General features: G+C 43.0%; 1 protein-coding gene across 1 annotated transcript in view; it reads left to right on the forward strand.

Annotated features, from left to right (window-relative positions):
* n4bp1 (nedd4 binding protein 1) overlaps nt 1–14,007 on the forward strand; it is a 22,565-nt gene extending 8,558 nt beyond the window's left edge. Inside the window, exons 6-12 of the mRNA XM_037682587.1 lie at nt 1,688–2,026; nt 2,203–2,432; nt 10,854–10,984; nt 12,156–12,252; nt 12,871–12,978; nt 13,465–13,566; nt 13,646–14,007. Coding sequence (XP_037538515.1) covers nt 1,688–2,026; nt 2,203–2,432; nt 10,854–10,984; nt 12,156–12,252; nt 12,871–12,978; nt 13,465–13,566; nt 13,646–13,976 — 1,338 coding nt within the window. The 3' untranslated portion in view covers nt 13,977–14,007. The remainder of the gene's footprint in view (nt 1–1,687; nt 2,027–2,202; nt 2,433–10,853; nt 10,985–12,155; nt 12,253–12,870; nt 12,979–13,464; nt 13,567–13,645) is intronic.
* The last annotated feature ends 688 nt before the right edge of the window (nt 14,008–14,695 follow it).

Consider the following 14,695-nt stretch of genomic DNA (forward strand, 5'->3'; position numbering starts at 1 on the left):
CACGTCCCAACAGGTAGTCCACCTCCCAACAGGTAGTCCACCTCCCAACAGGTTGTCCACGTCCCAACAGGTAGTCCACCTCCCAACAGGTAGTTCACCTCCCAACAGGTTGTCCACGTCCCAACAGGTAGTTCACCTCCCAACAGGTAGTTCACTTCCCAACAGGTTGTCCACATCCCAACAGGTTGTCCACGTCCCAACAGGTTTTCCACATCCCATCAGGTAGTCCACCTCCCAACAGGTAGTCCACCTAAATGTGGACATGTTTGTCTTCCTTCACTCAGTTTGTCTCTCACTGCTGCAGAGATAAACCCAGAGTGTTGCACCCACAGCCCATTGTTCTTCTAGTTTAATTTAGAAAAACTGTTTCAAAATAAACACCTTTTATTAAGGGTGTAACGGTACGTTGGTACCGCTACAATTTAGTACGAACGGGAACAGTGACCTGACGATAAATACGTTAGTCACAGGTGAGGGCCATGCGCTGAGCTGATGAATGTTTGTTGACAGAAAATAAGCAGCAAAAGACGCTTTCTAAACTCTGTGCACCAAACAAAGCCTTGTTGGTTCAGAGTAACACACAGAAACTTAGAGAACTGCCTGTTTAATTGTGACTGGCTGTGTGGGCAACGCTGATTACAGGCCTCTGCAGCAGGGAGATGAGAGGTAGTATGGCAAGCAGTTGCATCATGTAATCAATGCCTGGAAAAAGTACAGTAGTAAGCCATTAGTGTACATATTTAATATTCCTGAAATCAAGCCCTGTTTTCTCTCACTAGCACTCAGCTAGCTGAGAGGTTTGTGCTTCACATTTTATTCATGCAAGTCATTTCTGTGTTGCTTTTTATTTTGCATCAAGTTTGATTAGGCAAATTATTAAAGCAAACTAGGGCTGCAGAAATCAGTCATTGTAGTCGACTAATCATTTATTCATAGTTCTAAACTCTAATAATAAATAACAACTACATAAATGTTGAAATGTTTTGTATTTCATCCAAAGGACTTCATTAGTCCAAGGAGCCACAACAAACTCAGTCCCATAAGTAGGAGGCTCACATAGTGGGCCAACCAGACTCCAGTGTACTACTAGTTTAAGTTAGAAAAATAGTGTTTCAAAATGAACACGTTCGGATGGCCCACTATGTGAGTGTGCTACTCATGGGACTGGGTTTTTTGTGGCTCCTCGGACTGATGAAGGACGAAACATTTCAACACAAAGAAACTGTCCAGAGGACTGACAGCGCTAGAAGGAGAAAACCCAAAACAGACATTGAAAAGTGTTTGAGCGTTTCACTGGAAACAAGCTAAAAGCTGAAGGCGGATTGTTAGAAGCAGAGCAGCACTGCTGTCCTCCGAGACCCTCCGGGAGCAGCGACGACCGCTTTAAGGAAGATTTAGAAGGAAACTTAATACGTCGTGTTGCCTCCGTTCATAAAAGATAATTGTGATGAAACTTGCATTAATTTGAAACACTTTTTTTTATTTTATATGTTTTGTACTTCCAGACCCACTTAGCCATTCTTGGTGGTATATTTGTATTTTTTGTTTCAAATGACAAAGATGACACATTATAATTTTTTTTACTTTTAGTGACGTCACATGAAGTAAAATTATTTAAAAAACAAACATATGCTTCACTGTTAATTTCCTTGTTTTATCTAAAATGTAAACAACAAACCTCTTTCAGGCCATCACCATCAAGAGAAGCTCCAGCGCCCAGGGAGGAGCAGGAAACTACGAGATCATCACCATCGATGATGACGAAGACGCCATCTTCAATAGTTCTAAGACAGCGGATGGTAGAACGTCTCGGAAAATAACCGCAGCGCACGTTGACGCCACGCAGTCGGGATACCGAACTGATTATCTGGCACGTGGAGGGGGAGGGGTCCAGCAGAGGGATCACCTGTCTCGATGCGGGACTCAAACTTTGGGAGGGTCGGTGAAGGTCGAGAGCGTGACGGCACTGCGCAGCACGCCGCAGTGGCTGACCGCCACGAGCGCCTCCTTGGCTTCAACCCCAAGTGTAAGTCTTTCTCTTTTACCGAGGTCATGATCTTAGGAGGTCCTCCAGTCTTCTGGACAATCAGCTGGACTCGGTGTAGCACAGACATGACGTTTCAGGTTCCAAAGTATCAGTTTCACTCTGATTCTCAACATAAGAGAAAGTTTATTGTGTTTCTGTTTTCTTTCCCTCCTCAGTCAGCTCAGCCCATAAACAGAGTCTCTGCCTATCAGACCATCAGCCACACGGGTTTTCAGGGGGGCAGAGCCCGGACCCCTCCTACTAACGACCCCCCGCTCCCACCAGTAACTGGACTGGCTCGTTTCCACCAGTCCCTGAGGACTCCCTACACCCTGAACCTGACGAATGAGCCGGGAAATCCAGATCTGAGGCACATCATTATAGATGGCAGCAACGTGGCCATGGCGTGAGTTTACACACACACACACACACACACACACACTATTGGTAACTTAAGATTCTTAGACTTTTGTACAAATTATAAAATGAAACAAGATGCAGAAAATAAACTGGAAATGTCCTGAAGAGTTATGAGATTCTTATTAAGACAGCTGGATTCTCATGAGCGCTGCAGAACCATAATCCAAAGTAAATCCTGCCAGGTTTAATGATGAAGGTTCAGGTTTTTAACTTGTAAACTTTGGGCCTGATGACCATCAAGAACTGGACGACCTAATCATTGATGGTCAGCTTATTTTGTCACGGGACGAACAGATGCTTCATGCTGTCACCTGACAGTATTTTTGAGTTTCTGTCCTTTTCCTTTAATCAAACTCTCCTTTATGTTTGTTTGATGTTCATCAAACTCACGTGTTTTCATCGACTTCTGGTATCAACATAAAGAAAACCATTCTGGTTGTGGGAGTACTGAAGGTCCAAATGTCCAGGAGACGCACCGTGGTCACTGAGGTCGATGTCATAGGCGTCTGGATGTAGATCAGGGTTCACCCACCTGTAATAATGATTACGTCACAGGTGTACAGGAGAGACCTTAACTTGAAAGCCAGTCGGGTTATTTTCCTCCTCATTGCTCCTTGACTGTAAGAAGTAAGTGGACCTTTGATGTAACGCGGTAGCTGACGCTGGAACGGGACCAGCTTACCTGTTGGTTTCAGTCCCCCCCCCCCCCATGTAACTGAGATCAGCGGACCAGTTGCTCCTCACAGTTCCAGGAACTCGTCTTAAGTGCAGAGGTGACAGGGCCTTCTCTGTAGCAGGACCAAGACTCTGGAACGAGTTACCTCTGCTTGTCAGACAGGCCTCCTCCCTCTCAGTTTTCAAGTCCCGTTTAAAAACTCACTACTATTCAGTAGCTTTCAACACCAGATGATCTGTGTTTGAACCTGTATGCTCCACACTGGTTAGTCGTCATTATCTGCATCGTTTTTATGTCTATATTCTGATTTACCTCATTTTGTATTTTGCTTTGTGTGTTACCTGTTGTTCTGTCTGTACAGCACTTTGGTTGGCCTTGTCGCTGTTTTAAGTGCTTTATAAATAAAATGGTATGGTATTAAAACCCAGCTCAGATCATGCTTTCAAGGTGTGACTTGTTGAGTCTTACAGTTCTTATCTTGCTGCTGTTTCTTTAGATATTCAGGCTTCTAAAACGTTTAGCTGAGAGTGGTTCATTCAGGTCTGAAAGAGGTCGTGTGACGTCATGATAGTAGGCGGGGCTTAAAGCCTCACATCGCAGGTGTGGCTGGTAATGAACCCTCGTCTGTTCTTCTGATATTTCAGAAAGAAAACAGCTGATATTTTCTGACAGTCATAGCCGGCTCAGAGTTTTTCTTCTGAATCAGTTTCTGTATTGAAATCAGAAGGTGTGAAAACAAGTTTGTGTCTCATCTGATGGCAAGTTTGACTTCATTTCCCACACCTGTGGTGCCTGTTTTACTCATGAAGCCACCACCCTTCCCATCAACACAGTCACCATTTAGGGTCACACACGTGCATACCACGCACACACCATCTGTAACGGTGTGTGGGTCCAACCCGTACTGTGTGGGTGTCCCAGAACCTCCACGTGTTGAGGCGACTCGTCACCTGTGTTGGACTGTAGAGTCCCTGGGGAAGCAGCGGGAGTAGCGTGGGGGTGTCGTACGGAGGTGTTTCTAAGAACAAAACTCCTTTTCTGGTAAAGTCCTGCATCTGTAGAAACTCTTAACAAGAACTTTGTTTTTATTTGATTCGCCGATTTATCGTCACAGTCTTCTTCATGGATGACCCGTCCTGACTTGTGTTACCACTTCCTGTCATGTTCCTGTTTTTTTCTCCTTCTTTACCAGAAGTGTGCAGAAACAGAAAAGACTGCTGCCCATGAAAGTTTAACTTCTGTTAATCTGACAAAACTAGAAACTTAAAAAACTTTAGAAACGTTTAACTTTTAATTATGGTTGCACAATATTAAGAAGATTTAATACCGTGTAATATTAAGTCCATCAGCTGTGATGTCATCATGATGCTCACAACTCCTCCTTCCTACTTTATCTTTTTGTCTGTCATCTTTTAAAATGTCTGTGACTGTTTGGACACGTACACATCTGAGTGTCCTTGGAACCAAAATCAAAACTACAGATTTGATCAGTTCCACGAAAAGCATGCGTTGGTATGAGATTTGATGAGACTATTTTTTTTTTTTTACAAATTATGGACTTACCATAATTCACGATGAGCAGCTTGTTTATTGAAGCTGAAGGCGGTTCTTCCCATTAATAGGTGCTGAGGAGACAGTTTCATGTTTGATGAAATTGATCATTTCAGACCAATCTCAAAACTTCCCTTTCTTTCTAAATCTTGGAGAAAATAGTTTTTATTCAATTAAATTAGTTTTTGAATGAAAATTGTATTTCTGACAATTTTCAGTCTGGTTTTAAACAATTACACAAGACTGAAAGTTAAATTTAAAGCAGTCTGCTCCTCAGATAAATAGTGTTGACTTATTATTTTTATATATGAATGTTTCTGTTCTGTGCCCTGAGATGACTTCTGTTGTGACTTGGCGCTATATAAATAAACTGAATTGAATCGAAGCAGGCTTAGTAAGGGTTTGTAACGACAATCTTTTAGCAAATGATTCTGGTCAGTCTGTGATCCTTGTACTCCTGGACCTTACCACTGCTTTTGACACTGTTGTCCACAGTGTCCTTACTGGTTCATCGTTAGAATGGTTCCATTCTTATCTGAGTCACAGGGGTTTCTGTGTTGGTAATAGTTTATCTGCTACAGTACCTATTTCCTGTGGGGTCCCGCAGGACTCTATTCTTGGACCCCTTCTGTTTTCATTGTATCTGCTCCCCTTGGGGTCTGTACTGAGGAAACATGATCTTTCGTTTCATTGCCAAGCTGATGATGGTCAGATTTCAAACCCAATAGTTCTTGCTCCATTCACCATCTGTTAAAATGTCTTAATTACATTAAGGATGGCTTCAATTTTTTTTAAGTTTCAACAATCAGAAAACTGAAGTCATTGTGTTTAGCCCCAGCTCTACTGCCGTCTCTGTTCCTGTAAACCTTGACTCTCTTGAGCCTCATCTTAAGCAGTCTGTTACAAATCTCAGGATGGTTTTACACTCTGACTTTAAGTTTAATAAACAGATTCACTCTGTTCTACAAAAAAGCTTCTTCCAGTTAAGGCAGATAGCTAAGCTTAAGTCTGTGTTGACCAGATCTGACCTTGAAAAAATAGTCCATGCATTCATTACAACCCAACTAGACTATTGTAACACTTTATGTTGGGGTCAGTCAGGTCTCCCTTTCACGTCTTCAGCTCGGCCAAAATGCTGCAGCTCGGCTCTTAACAGGAACTCGTAGGTTTGAGCATACAGTGAGGAAAATAAGTATTTGAACACCCTGCGACTTTGCAAGTTCTTCCACGGAGAAATCATGGAGGGGTCTGGAATTTTCATCTTAGGTGCATGTCCACTGTGAGAGACATAATATAAAAATAAATCCGGAAATCACAATGTATGATTTTTTTAAAATAATTTACTTGTGTGTTACTGCTGCAAATAAGTATTTGAACACCTGTGAAAATCAATGTTAATATTTGGTACAGTGGCCTTTGTTTGCAGCTCCAGAGGTCAAACGTTTCCTGTACTTTTTCACCAGGTCTACACTGCAGCAAGATTTTGGTCCATTCCTCCACAGATCTTCTCTGGATCAGCCAGGTTTCTGGGCTGTCGCTGAGAAACACAGAGTTTGAGCTCCCTCCAAAGATTTTCTACAGGGTTTAGGTCTGGAGACTGGCTAGGCCACTCCAGAACCTTGATATGCTTCTTACAGAGTCACTCCTTGGTTCTCCTGGCTGTGTGCTTCAGGTCATTGTCATGTTGGAAGACCCAGTCTCAGTCTAACTGAGGGAAGGAGGTCGTTCCCCAAAATCTCGCAATGCATGGCCCCAGTCATCCTCTCCTTAATACAGTGCAGTCGTACTGTCCCATGTGCCCCCCCCCCCCCCCCCCCAAAAAAAAAAAAAAAAGCATGATGCTTCCACCCCCATGCTTCACAGTAGGGTTGGTGTTTTTGGGATGGTACTCGTCATTCTTCGTCCTCCAAACACGGCGAGTGGAATTAAGACCAAAAAGTTCTATTTTCAGAGTTTCTTTATTGTCTTGTTTTAATTATTTATTGTCATATTGTCAAGGACATAATAGATAAAATAGCTGAAAATTGCAAAAAAAAAATCAGCTGCATGATAGGATCATGAAGATATCTTGAAAAAATTACATTAAAAAAAATTTAAGACTGTTTTTAAGATTACTCTGTTGTAATTCTCAAAACGGTGTTCTTGTAGTTGTTATTTCTGTTGTACAACTACCAGTTTGTGCTTTTTACAAATAAGTTTGTAACTATTTACGTTATTCTTTTATTATTTACTTTATTCTATATTTAACTACTATTACTTATACTATTACTTATAATATTAATTATAATATTTACTTTATTCTTTTATCAATTTGATGAAGAGATTAATCTGTCTGAGTCTTTTGGGAGAGGGGAGTAGCGAGGGATTGGGGGAAACACGTCCTGAGCTGCGCACCGCGCTGTTTATACCAACAGTTGTATTTTTTTCTTTGGGGGGTGTACAGAGACACAGCCGTGCACTGTTTGAGACACAGCCGTGCACAGTTTGACACAGCTGTGCACTGTTTGAACCAACAGTTTTACAGTTTTAGAGCAGGGGAAGAGGAGAGAGAGCGAGACACATCTCAGCTGCACGCTGTCTGTATTGACAGGTCTTTTAGGGGCGGGACGCCCCGCTTGTATGATGGTAGGGGAAATGCTGGGCTCCCTGTACGTACCAGAATTGATGTTAAAATTCTCCTGTTGACCCTTAAGTGCATTAACGGCCTTGCACCCTCATACCTCTGACCTATGATCGACCTTTTGTTCCTTCTCGGGAGCTGCGATCATCTGACAGCTGCAGGTTAGCTCAGAGGAAGTCTGGCTTTGTCAGTCATGGGCCCTAAAAACCTGTTTACGCTGACGTTTAACACATTGTGATTTGATTTAGTATTTCATTGTTTTTTATATTTTACTTTTGATACTTTCAATTACGTCTTATTTTTTCTTTAATTATTGCCTTTGATCTTATTGTTAAGTACTTTGGTAACAGCTGCTGTTTTAAATGTGCTTTATAAATAAATTTGACTTGACTTGGTGGACTGTCATGCCGTGCACATTTGAAACGAGGGGTTCATTCTGTTTTGCTCTTTGCTGAGATCCTGACCAGTTTATGTTCGCTGGTTTTTAGGCATCTTAGCACTCCTTCAGCAGGCTGGTTGTATCTCAGCTGCTAACGTGCCAACTCTCGTAGCTTGGTGCAAACATTTGCGTGAAAACGACGTTACGGTGGAAAGAGAAACTGGTGTTGGTCTTCTGGTGGACGAGCCATAACTGACTGAGTTCTCAGACCGATGGCATGTTTTTAAATGAGCCAAACAGTTTAGGGGAATTTCCCCTCAGCTGCCGTACACGACTGAAGGCTCAGAGCAACAGGTCCGGTCACGTGTCTCTATTATCTTGTTTCAGTGGTTTTAAAGCTTTTAAGTTCTGAAGGAGGAATGTAAATGTTTTAAACACGGGGGTATATTTGCAAACTGGTTTTCAGCACAGCCCTGAAAAGCGCGTTTGTTTTACTACACGCTACATCCACAGGTTCTAGAAGGAGAAACCTGAAGTTGATAATAATTACTTTTTATTGAGAACCGTCTGCAGCTGCCTGAACGTTCCCAGGGAACCTTTAGAGACCAGGATCTGACCTTGATCCTGACAGAAGCTGTTTTAGAGTTTTCAGCTCAGCTCTCAGATATTTCCCTTCATCAGATCACGCTCTGGAGACTTCCTGCTCGCATCATTTACGCCTCTTTCCTTCTGTTTCAGCAGGAACGTCCTGCATTTGCATGCTGACCCTGAGACAAAACTGTTCTGCTCGGTGGTTGGCGTGTACTGCGTGTTGTCAAGTCAGGGCGGTGAAAGTGAAACGGCCATATTTTGTATTTCCCCCCCACTTGTTAACAGATCGGTATCTTCACCATCAGATAGATGAATTCAGGTCAGAAACATGAGTTGAGTTTCAGCAGACTTCAGGTTTTCCTCTGTTTTTTTTGGATTCTGCTTTTATTTAAAATGAAACTACTGTTTCTTCTTGACTAGAGAAGATGACGTCATGTTTACCACCTGCAGTGTTCCTGCTGCAGCTTCAACCTGTTCCTTCATCCTACAGGTCCAACAAACTAATCAGGCCTTGCTTTAGGTTTGTCAGACTGACTTGCGTTAAAGGAAACATTCTGTCCTCTTCTTGATTGAGCATGCATCAGGACTAAGCCTGTCGCGATAAACGATAAATCAATTAATCGCATGATAAATGAAAAATTTCATTTATCGGCTTTATCGTTTCTTCGTGTCTCTCTTTCTACTGAAGACACTGGATGACAAAAAGCTCAACTCCGGTGCTCTTCACTGACCCCTCCCTTTCTCTTGTCTCTTTAAAATCTGTTTTAACCGTCCAAAATTGCGTTTTTGGATCGTTAAAAGCAGCTAAGCTGAGAAGCTAAGCTATGAGTTAAGGCTGACCTCAGGGGAAAAAAACTCCGTCTTGTCAAAGCTCCAAAATTCACAGTTGAAACTCGTGCCTTTGTCTAAAAAGTTGTTTTTCTCTACAAAAAGAAGCTGAGAACTTGTTTACTGATTTTTATTTTTTTTTATATAAAAAGCTTTGCGTGAAAAATGCTATGCTAAAGAGCTCAAACCACACCGAGCGGCTGCCATTTTGAGAACTGAAAAACAGGAAGGAGAGACAGCCCATGTCACGTCAAGGGGCCTCCCTCCCATTTTTCTTAAAGAGCCACGCTGCTCGCTCCCTCACTATCCATCCTTTGGTTCAAACAGTCTTTTTCTGCCATTCAGTGGTCAAAAAAGGTACTACACACAAAAATTAACCAACATTTTTTTCTTAAATTTGACAATAATTATTAATTATTGTAAAGTTTCAAACAATATTATCGTTTATCGCAATAATTTCTGAGACAATTAATCGCCCAGCAAAATTTGTTATCGTGACGGGCCTAATCAGGAAATTCTGTCCTCTTAGTGTGCTCACCTAAAGACTCACCCTGTCAATCACCTGTAGATCAACAGTTTCTGAACAGAACTCTGCACACAGACAGACACATGACACAAAGGAAAATAAATCAAATATTAAGTCATTTCAAGGTAAAAACATTTACGGAGTCACATTCTGATCCTCAAAGGTGGTCTCAGACAAACAAAGACAGAGGACACGAGTTCAGTGGACATTAGCTGGTCTTAGACTGATGGGGGCGGGGCCACAGTGTCTATGTCTGACCTGCAGGTAGGGCTTTTTCCAGCAGGATGATGTTCTGTTCGAACACACAGAGTGAGCCGGACCGGACCACTTGCAGATCTGTCTCTACATGTTAGGAGCTTCATGCAGAGGAGAATCCGAGGACCAGATGAGCTGCTGAAATCTGCCGGTCGGACAGAACAAACCCAGACTCGTCTGAAAACTGCATCAAACAACTTTTTATGAGTTTGTTCTGCATCAGATTCTAGATTTCGTTGAACTTCCTGCGTGGAGTTGATCAGTGAAGAAGTTATTTTGTAACTTTCTGTTAAATTCCAGCACGATTTCTGAAACGTGGTTTGTAGCAGGTAAAGCAGGTGTTTTCTGTCATGATGTCAGTTTTTCTGATGCAACTTATCCCGATTTTGACGCTGAAGGTCCGTCCCCTCGCGGGCTGCAGAGCTGGATCAAACCAGCAGCCGCAGGTTCTGCAGGAACGTGAACTCACATCAGCTCTGATGCTGGTCTGGGTCCTGCAGCTTCCTGCAGCTGGCGGGGAGTTTCTTCTCTGCTGTTTGTTTTGTGGTTTCTCTGCCCTGCCTTGCAGTGTGTTGTGTTGCAGCTGTGTGACGTGCGCAGCCTGACAGTGCACGTCAGCTGATGTTTGCCTTGTGTTTCTGGAAGTTCTGTTGAGACTAATTAAAGCTGGAGCATCTGAAGGTGTTTTATTTTGGCGTTGTTCTCACATCATCGTTTCCTCTGATGTTTGTGTTGTTTTCGGTTGCATCAGGGTCGCAGACACGTCTACGTGTTTGTGGTGGACTTCTGCTCCACAGTCCTCACACTTCAGTGTCAAAGTTTCTGTTTGGTTTTGGTTCTGCAAGCCACACACGGAGTCACCCAGCAGGAGGGTTTCATCATTTATTCACTTAACTCTTTTCTGTTGTTTTTACTAAATAAACTTTTATATTCTTCAGTTTACTCCTCACACTGCGTCCCTTTGCTTCCTCTTCCCTGCAGCCACGGTCTTCATCGGTTCTTCTCGTGCCGCGGCATCGCGCTGGCCGTGGAGACGTTCTGGAGACGGGGCCACAGGGAGATCACGGTGTTCGTCCCTCAGTGGCGTCAGAAGAGAGACCGACTGGCGACAGGTACCCACAGAATCATCTGACCTTCGAACACCAACATACAGACCAGATTTACTTTCTGTAAAACTTGACGCAAATCTTTTGATTATTAAACTCAAAGGAATGCATATCGCCCGCCGCCTTGCACACCACAGTTTGAAATAATGTTGTGAAAATGTTTTCTGAGTGAAAATGTCTTTGAACGCATCCGGAGGTGAGTTCTTGTGACTTCATCACACGATGAGTTTTATTTCACGTTATGTTTAATATTTAAAACATTCATGTTAGGAAAACCTCCCAACATTATACCTGAGTGCTACGATGGAACACAGAACCTGCCTTCTTCCTGAGTCTCCTCCAGTTCACTCCGAATTTGTCATTTAACCAGAACCTTGTTCAGACAGGTCATCTGGACAGTTTCTTTTTTTGCTGAGACGTTTCGTCCTTCATCCAAAGGACTTCTTCAACATGATGAGCCACCAAACAAACTGATTCCCACAAACAGGATACTCCATAGTGGAATAAACCAGTGATCAGTGGAATGACCTGAGTGAACATTGTTGGATTTTCACCTGGATTATTGAGCATGAACTTTGGTGCAATCAGGACCTTCCATGGCCATGACCCCATCATCTTCTTGGACTGTTTAGAGGCAGGAATCATGGTGTATGTAACCTTGGTTCTTTGACAAATATAATCTTTTTTTGTTGTTGTTGGGAGTTTACCAAATACAAGTAATGCTGGGTGTTCTAACAAGGTTGAGTCAGGTCCTCTGGATGGATTCTTCTTTTGGATAAAAGACGGAACGTCATGAACAAAGAAGAGTCTGTCCAGAGGACCTGACTCAACCTTGTTAGATTGATCTACCTGGATTATTCAGGACCATGCTGGGTGGTGGTCATTTTTTTCTGGATTATGACCCAGTCTGGGAATCCTCCAGATAAATTGTGCAACTAGCTGATTATGTCGTTTTGTCAGTGAGCATAAAATTCCCCCCTCGGCTGCTGTACACAGCTGAAAGATGGTTGGAGCAACAGGTCCAGTACCAGAGGGCGGAGTTAAAAATACTCCCCGTCTCTGTCACCTCATTCCAAGGCCTTTAAATTGAAGGAAACATTGATTGTGGTTTTACCACCATGAAACATGTAACTGGCCTGTTTTTACCAACTAAATTCTACAAACGGTTTTATTCCAGAGCAACACTTTCTGAACCAGCTGGAGGACCTGAGGCTTCTGTCCTTCACTCCTTCCAGAGAAGTCTGTGGTCAGAGGATTTCCTCACATGACGACAGGTAAAAACACCTGACACCTTTGACCTTTAACCTTTGCTTATCCCACCCGTGAGTTGGAGCAGCTGAAGCTGCTGGATTAACAGATTTGTTTTATAATAAACTCTCACAATCAAACCTCAGTGGTGCAACATCTTTAAATGGTTCCAGACCAGATTTTATCAATTCTCCAACAAAGCCTGAATCTCTGCTCCATCTAGGAACTAATTATTTAAAACCCACTTCTACTTCGTTACCTAATGTTTCCTAAGGCCTAAATCATTTTTACTTTAGGTTTTTATTCTTAACGTCAAAACACAACTTTATTCTCTTCAAAGGACTATTTCACTTTACAAACAGGAGTTTACAAAGACACAACATACAACACGATATACGACACACAACATCACAACACACAACAACATGACATACGACACACAACATGATGTAGGACACACAACAGCACAACATAGAACACACAACAACACGACATGACATAGGACACACAACAACACAGCATACGACACATGATATGACATAGGGCATACAACAATGTACACGGCTCCAAGCAGTTACGAGCCTCTGACCTTTGACCTCTGTGAGTGTCCAATCAAAGACAGCATGTGGCTCCTCCTCCGTCAGGTTCCTGCTCCACCTGGCAGAGAAAACAGACGGGATCATCGTAACCAATGACAACCTGAGGGACTTTGTGGAAACGTCCGACGCCTGGCGCTGGATCATTCAGGAGAGGCGAGTTCAAGAGCAGATTTGTAGCTAAAAGCTAACAGTAGCATAAGACAGAAAGAGAGGTAGCAGCTAAAGAAGATGTCAGAGAGAGCAGTTTTTGAAAGAACTGAAGAGTTGTAGTTTATTGTCAGGCTGCTTCAGTTTGTTTATTTTTGTTTGTTTGTTAACAATTTGACCTGTGTGTTGTCATTTGTCAGGCTGTTTCAGTTTGTTTGTTTGTTTGTTTTTGTTGTTTAATAATTTAACCTGTTGTTTTTTGTTAGACGGCTTCAGTTTTTTGTTGTTATTTAATATTTTGATCTTTATTTATTTATTTATTGTTTTGTTTTTTGATTTATTGTTGTTTTGTTAGCTGCTTCAATGTGTTTATTTTTGTTTGTTTGTTTGTTAATAATTTGTCCTGTTATTTGTCAGCCTGCTGCTTTTTTTTTTTTTTTTTGGTTTGCTGATTATTTGACCTTTTTGTTGTTGTTGTTGTTGTTTTTTCAGGCTGCTCCAGTTCACGTTTGTCGCGGATCACTTCATGATTCCTGACGACCCTCTGGGGAAAGACGGACCGCACTTAGACGTGTTTCTGCGTAAAACCACCAGGTGTGTTTCTCTGAGTTTGTTGTTCCAGTAAATATCCTGTACCGTGCCGTTTGTCTCACCTGCTACTGCTGTTTTCCAGGTGGACTTCGGCCACGCCCCCACCACTGAGACCCCCAGACCTCAGGCCTTCGTCTGAGCAGCAGCAGCAGCCCGTTAACTTTCAGACCACCTGGGCCCCCACCGCTCACTGGCCCCATTCCGGTCCCCCCCAATGGCACCCACCTCGCCGCTCTCCCTCCCCTTCCCCCTCCCCCTCCCCTCCCCCGCAGCGGACAGCCGGGGAGACATCGGAGCTGAAGAGGAAGCTGTACGACATCTTCCCGGACCAGAAGCAGCGAATCGACCGGATCCTGAGCGACAATCCGTACATGAGAGACCTGAACGCGCTGTCGGGGCTGCTGCTGGGATGAACACCCCCCAGGGAGGATGGTTTATTCTTTTACAGAAAGACTTCATTAAACTAGCTGCTATCTTAACACAGTTGTTGGGATGTTTACCTTTAAACCTGACCGAGGTGACAAACACTGCTGTCTGCAGAACCGAACCATTCAGTGTGATCAGGGAGGAAGTTCTGCCTCCTGTGGGAGTAAAGACTCAACCTCAGCAGCTTCGTGCTCCTCCATGTCTGGCGGTCATCAGACTTCTCCTCTTCAGACTCTGAACCTTTTCACGGTGGCACGTTTAAACCCGCCCAGCTCAGGGTGAGTTCAGGCTCCTTCACGGTAAACAGGGTAAACAACCTACAAACTTTTTATCGTCCCACAGTAAAAATAATCCCAGAAGTCAACGTTCAAGTGAGTCAGAGGAACATGTCGAGGCTGGAAACACAACCTGTACTTCCTGTCTAATGGAACATCTAAAGACCGAATCCTCCTGAATAAATTAATTTATCAGATAATAAGAATCTGCTCATTCTGATTCAGCAGAATCCACGTGACACTATAAACGCTGCTGTGGGATGCCCTGTTAAGAAAACATGGCTGCCGTGTCACCCTCCTCATCTTTCCACTGTTTTCCTACAGGAACAGGAACAAACAATCTGCCCTTTCAGTTTTCAGACCAAACATCAAAGAACAAACATGTTAAAATATCTCAGTAAACAAAAACACAAACCCACATTTTCAGGGTT

This window comes from Nematolebias whitei, chromosome 10 (genome assembly GCF_014905685.2).
Source record: "Nematolebias whitei isolate Nwh7 chromosome 10, NemWhi1, whole genome shotgun sequence".
NCBI classification, from domain to species: Eukaryota; Metazoa; Chordata; class Actinopteri; order Cyprinodontiformes; family Rivulidae; genus Nematolebias; species Nematolebias whitei.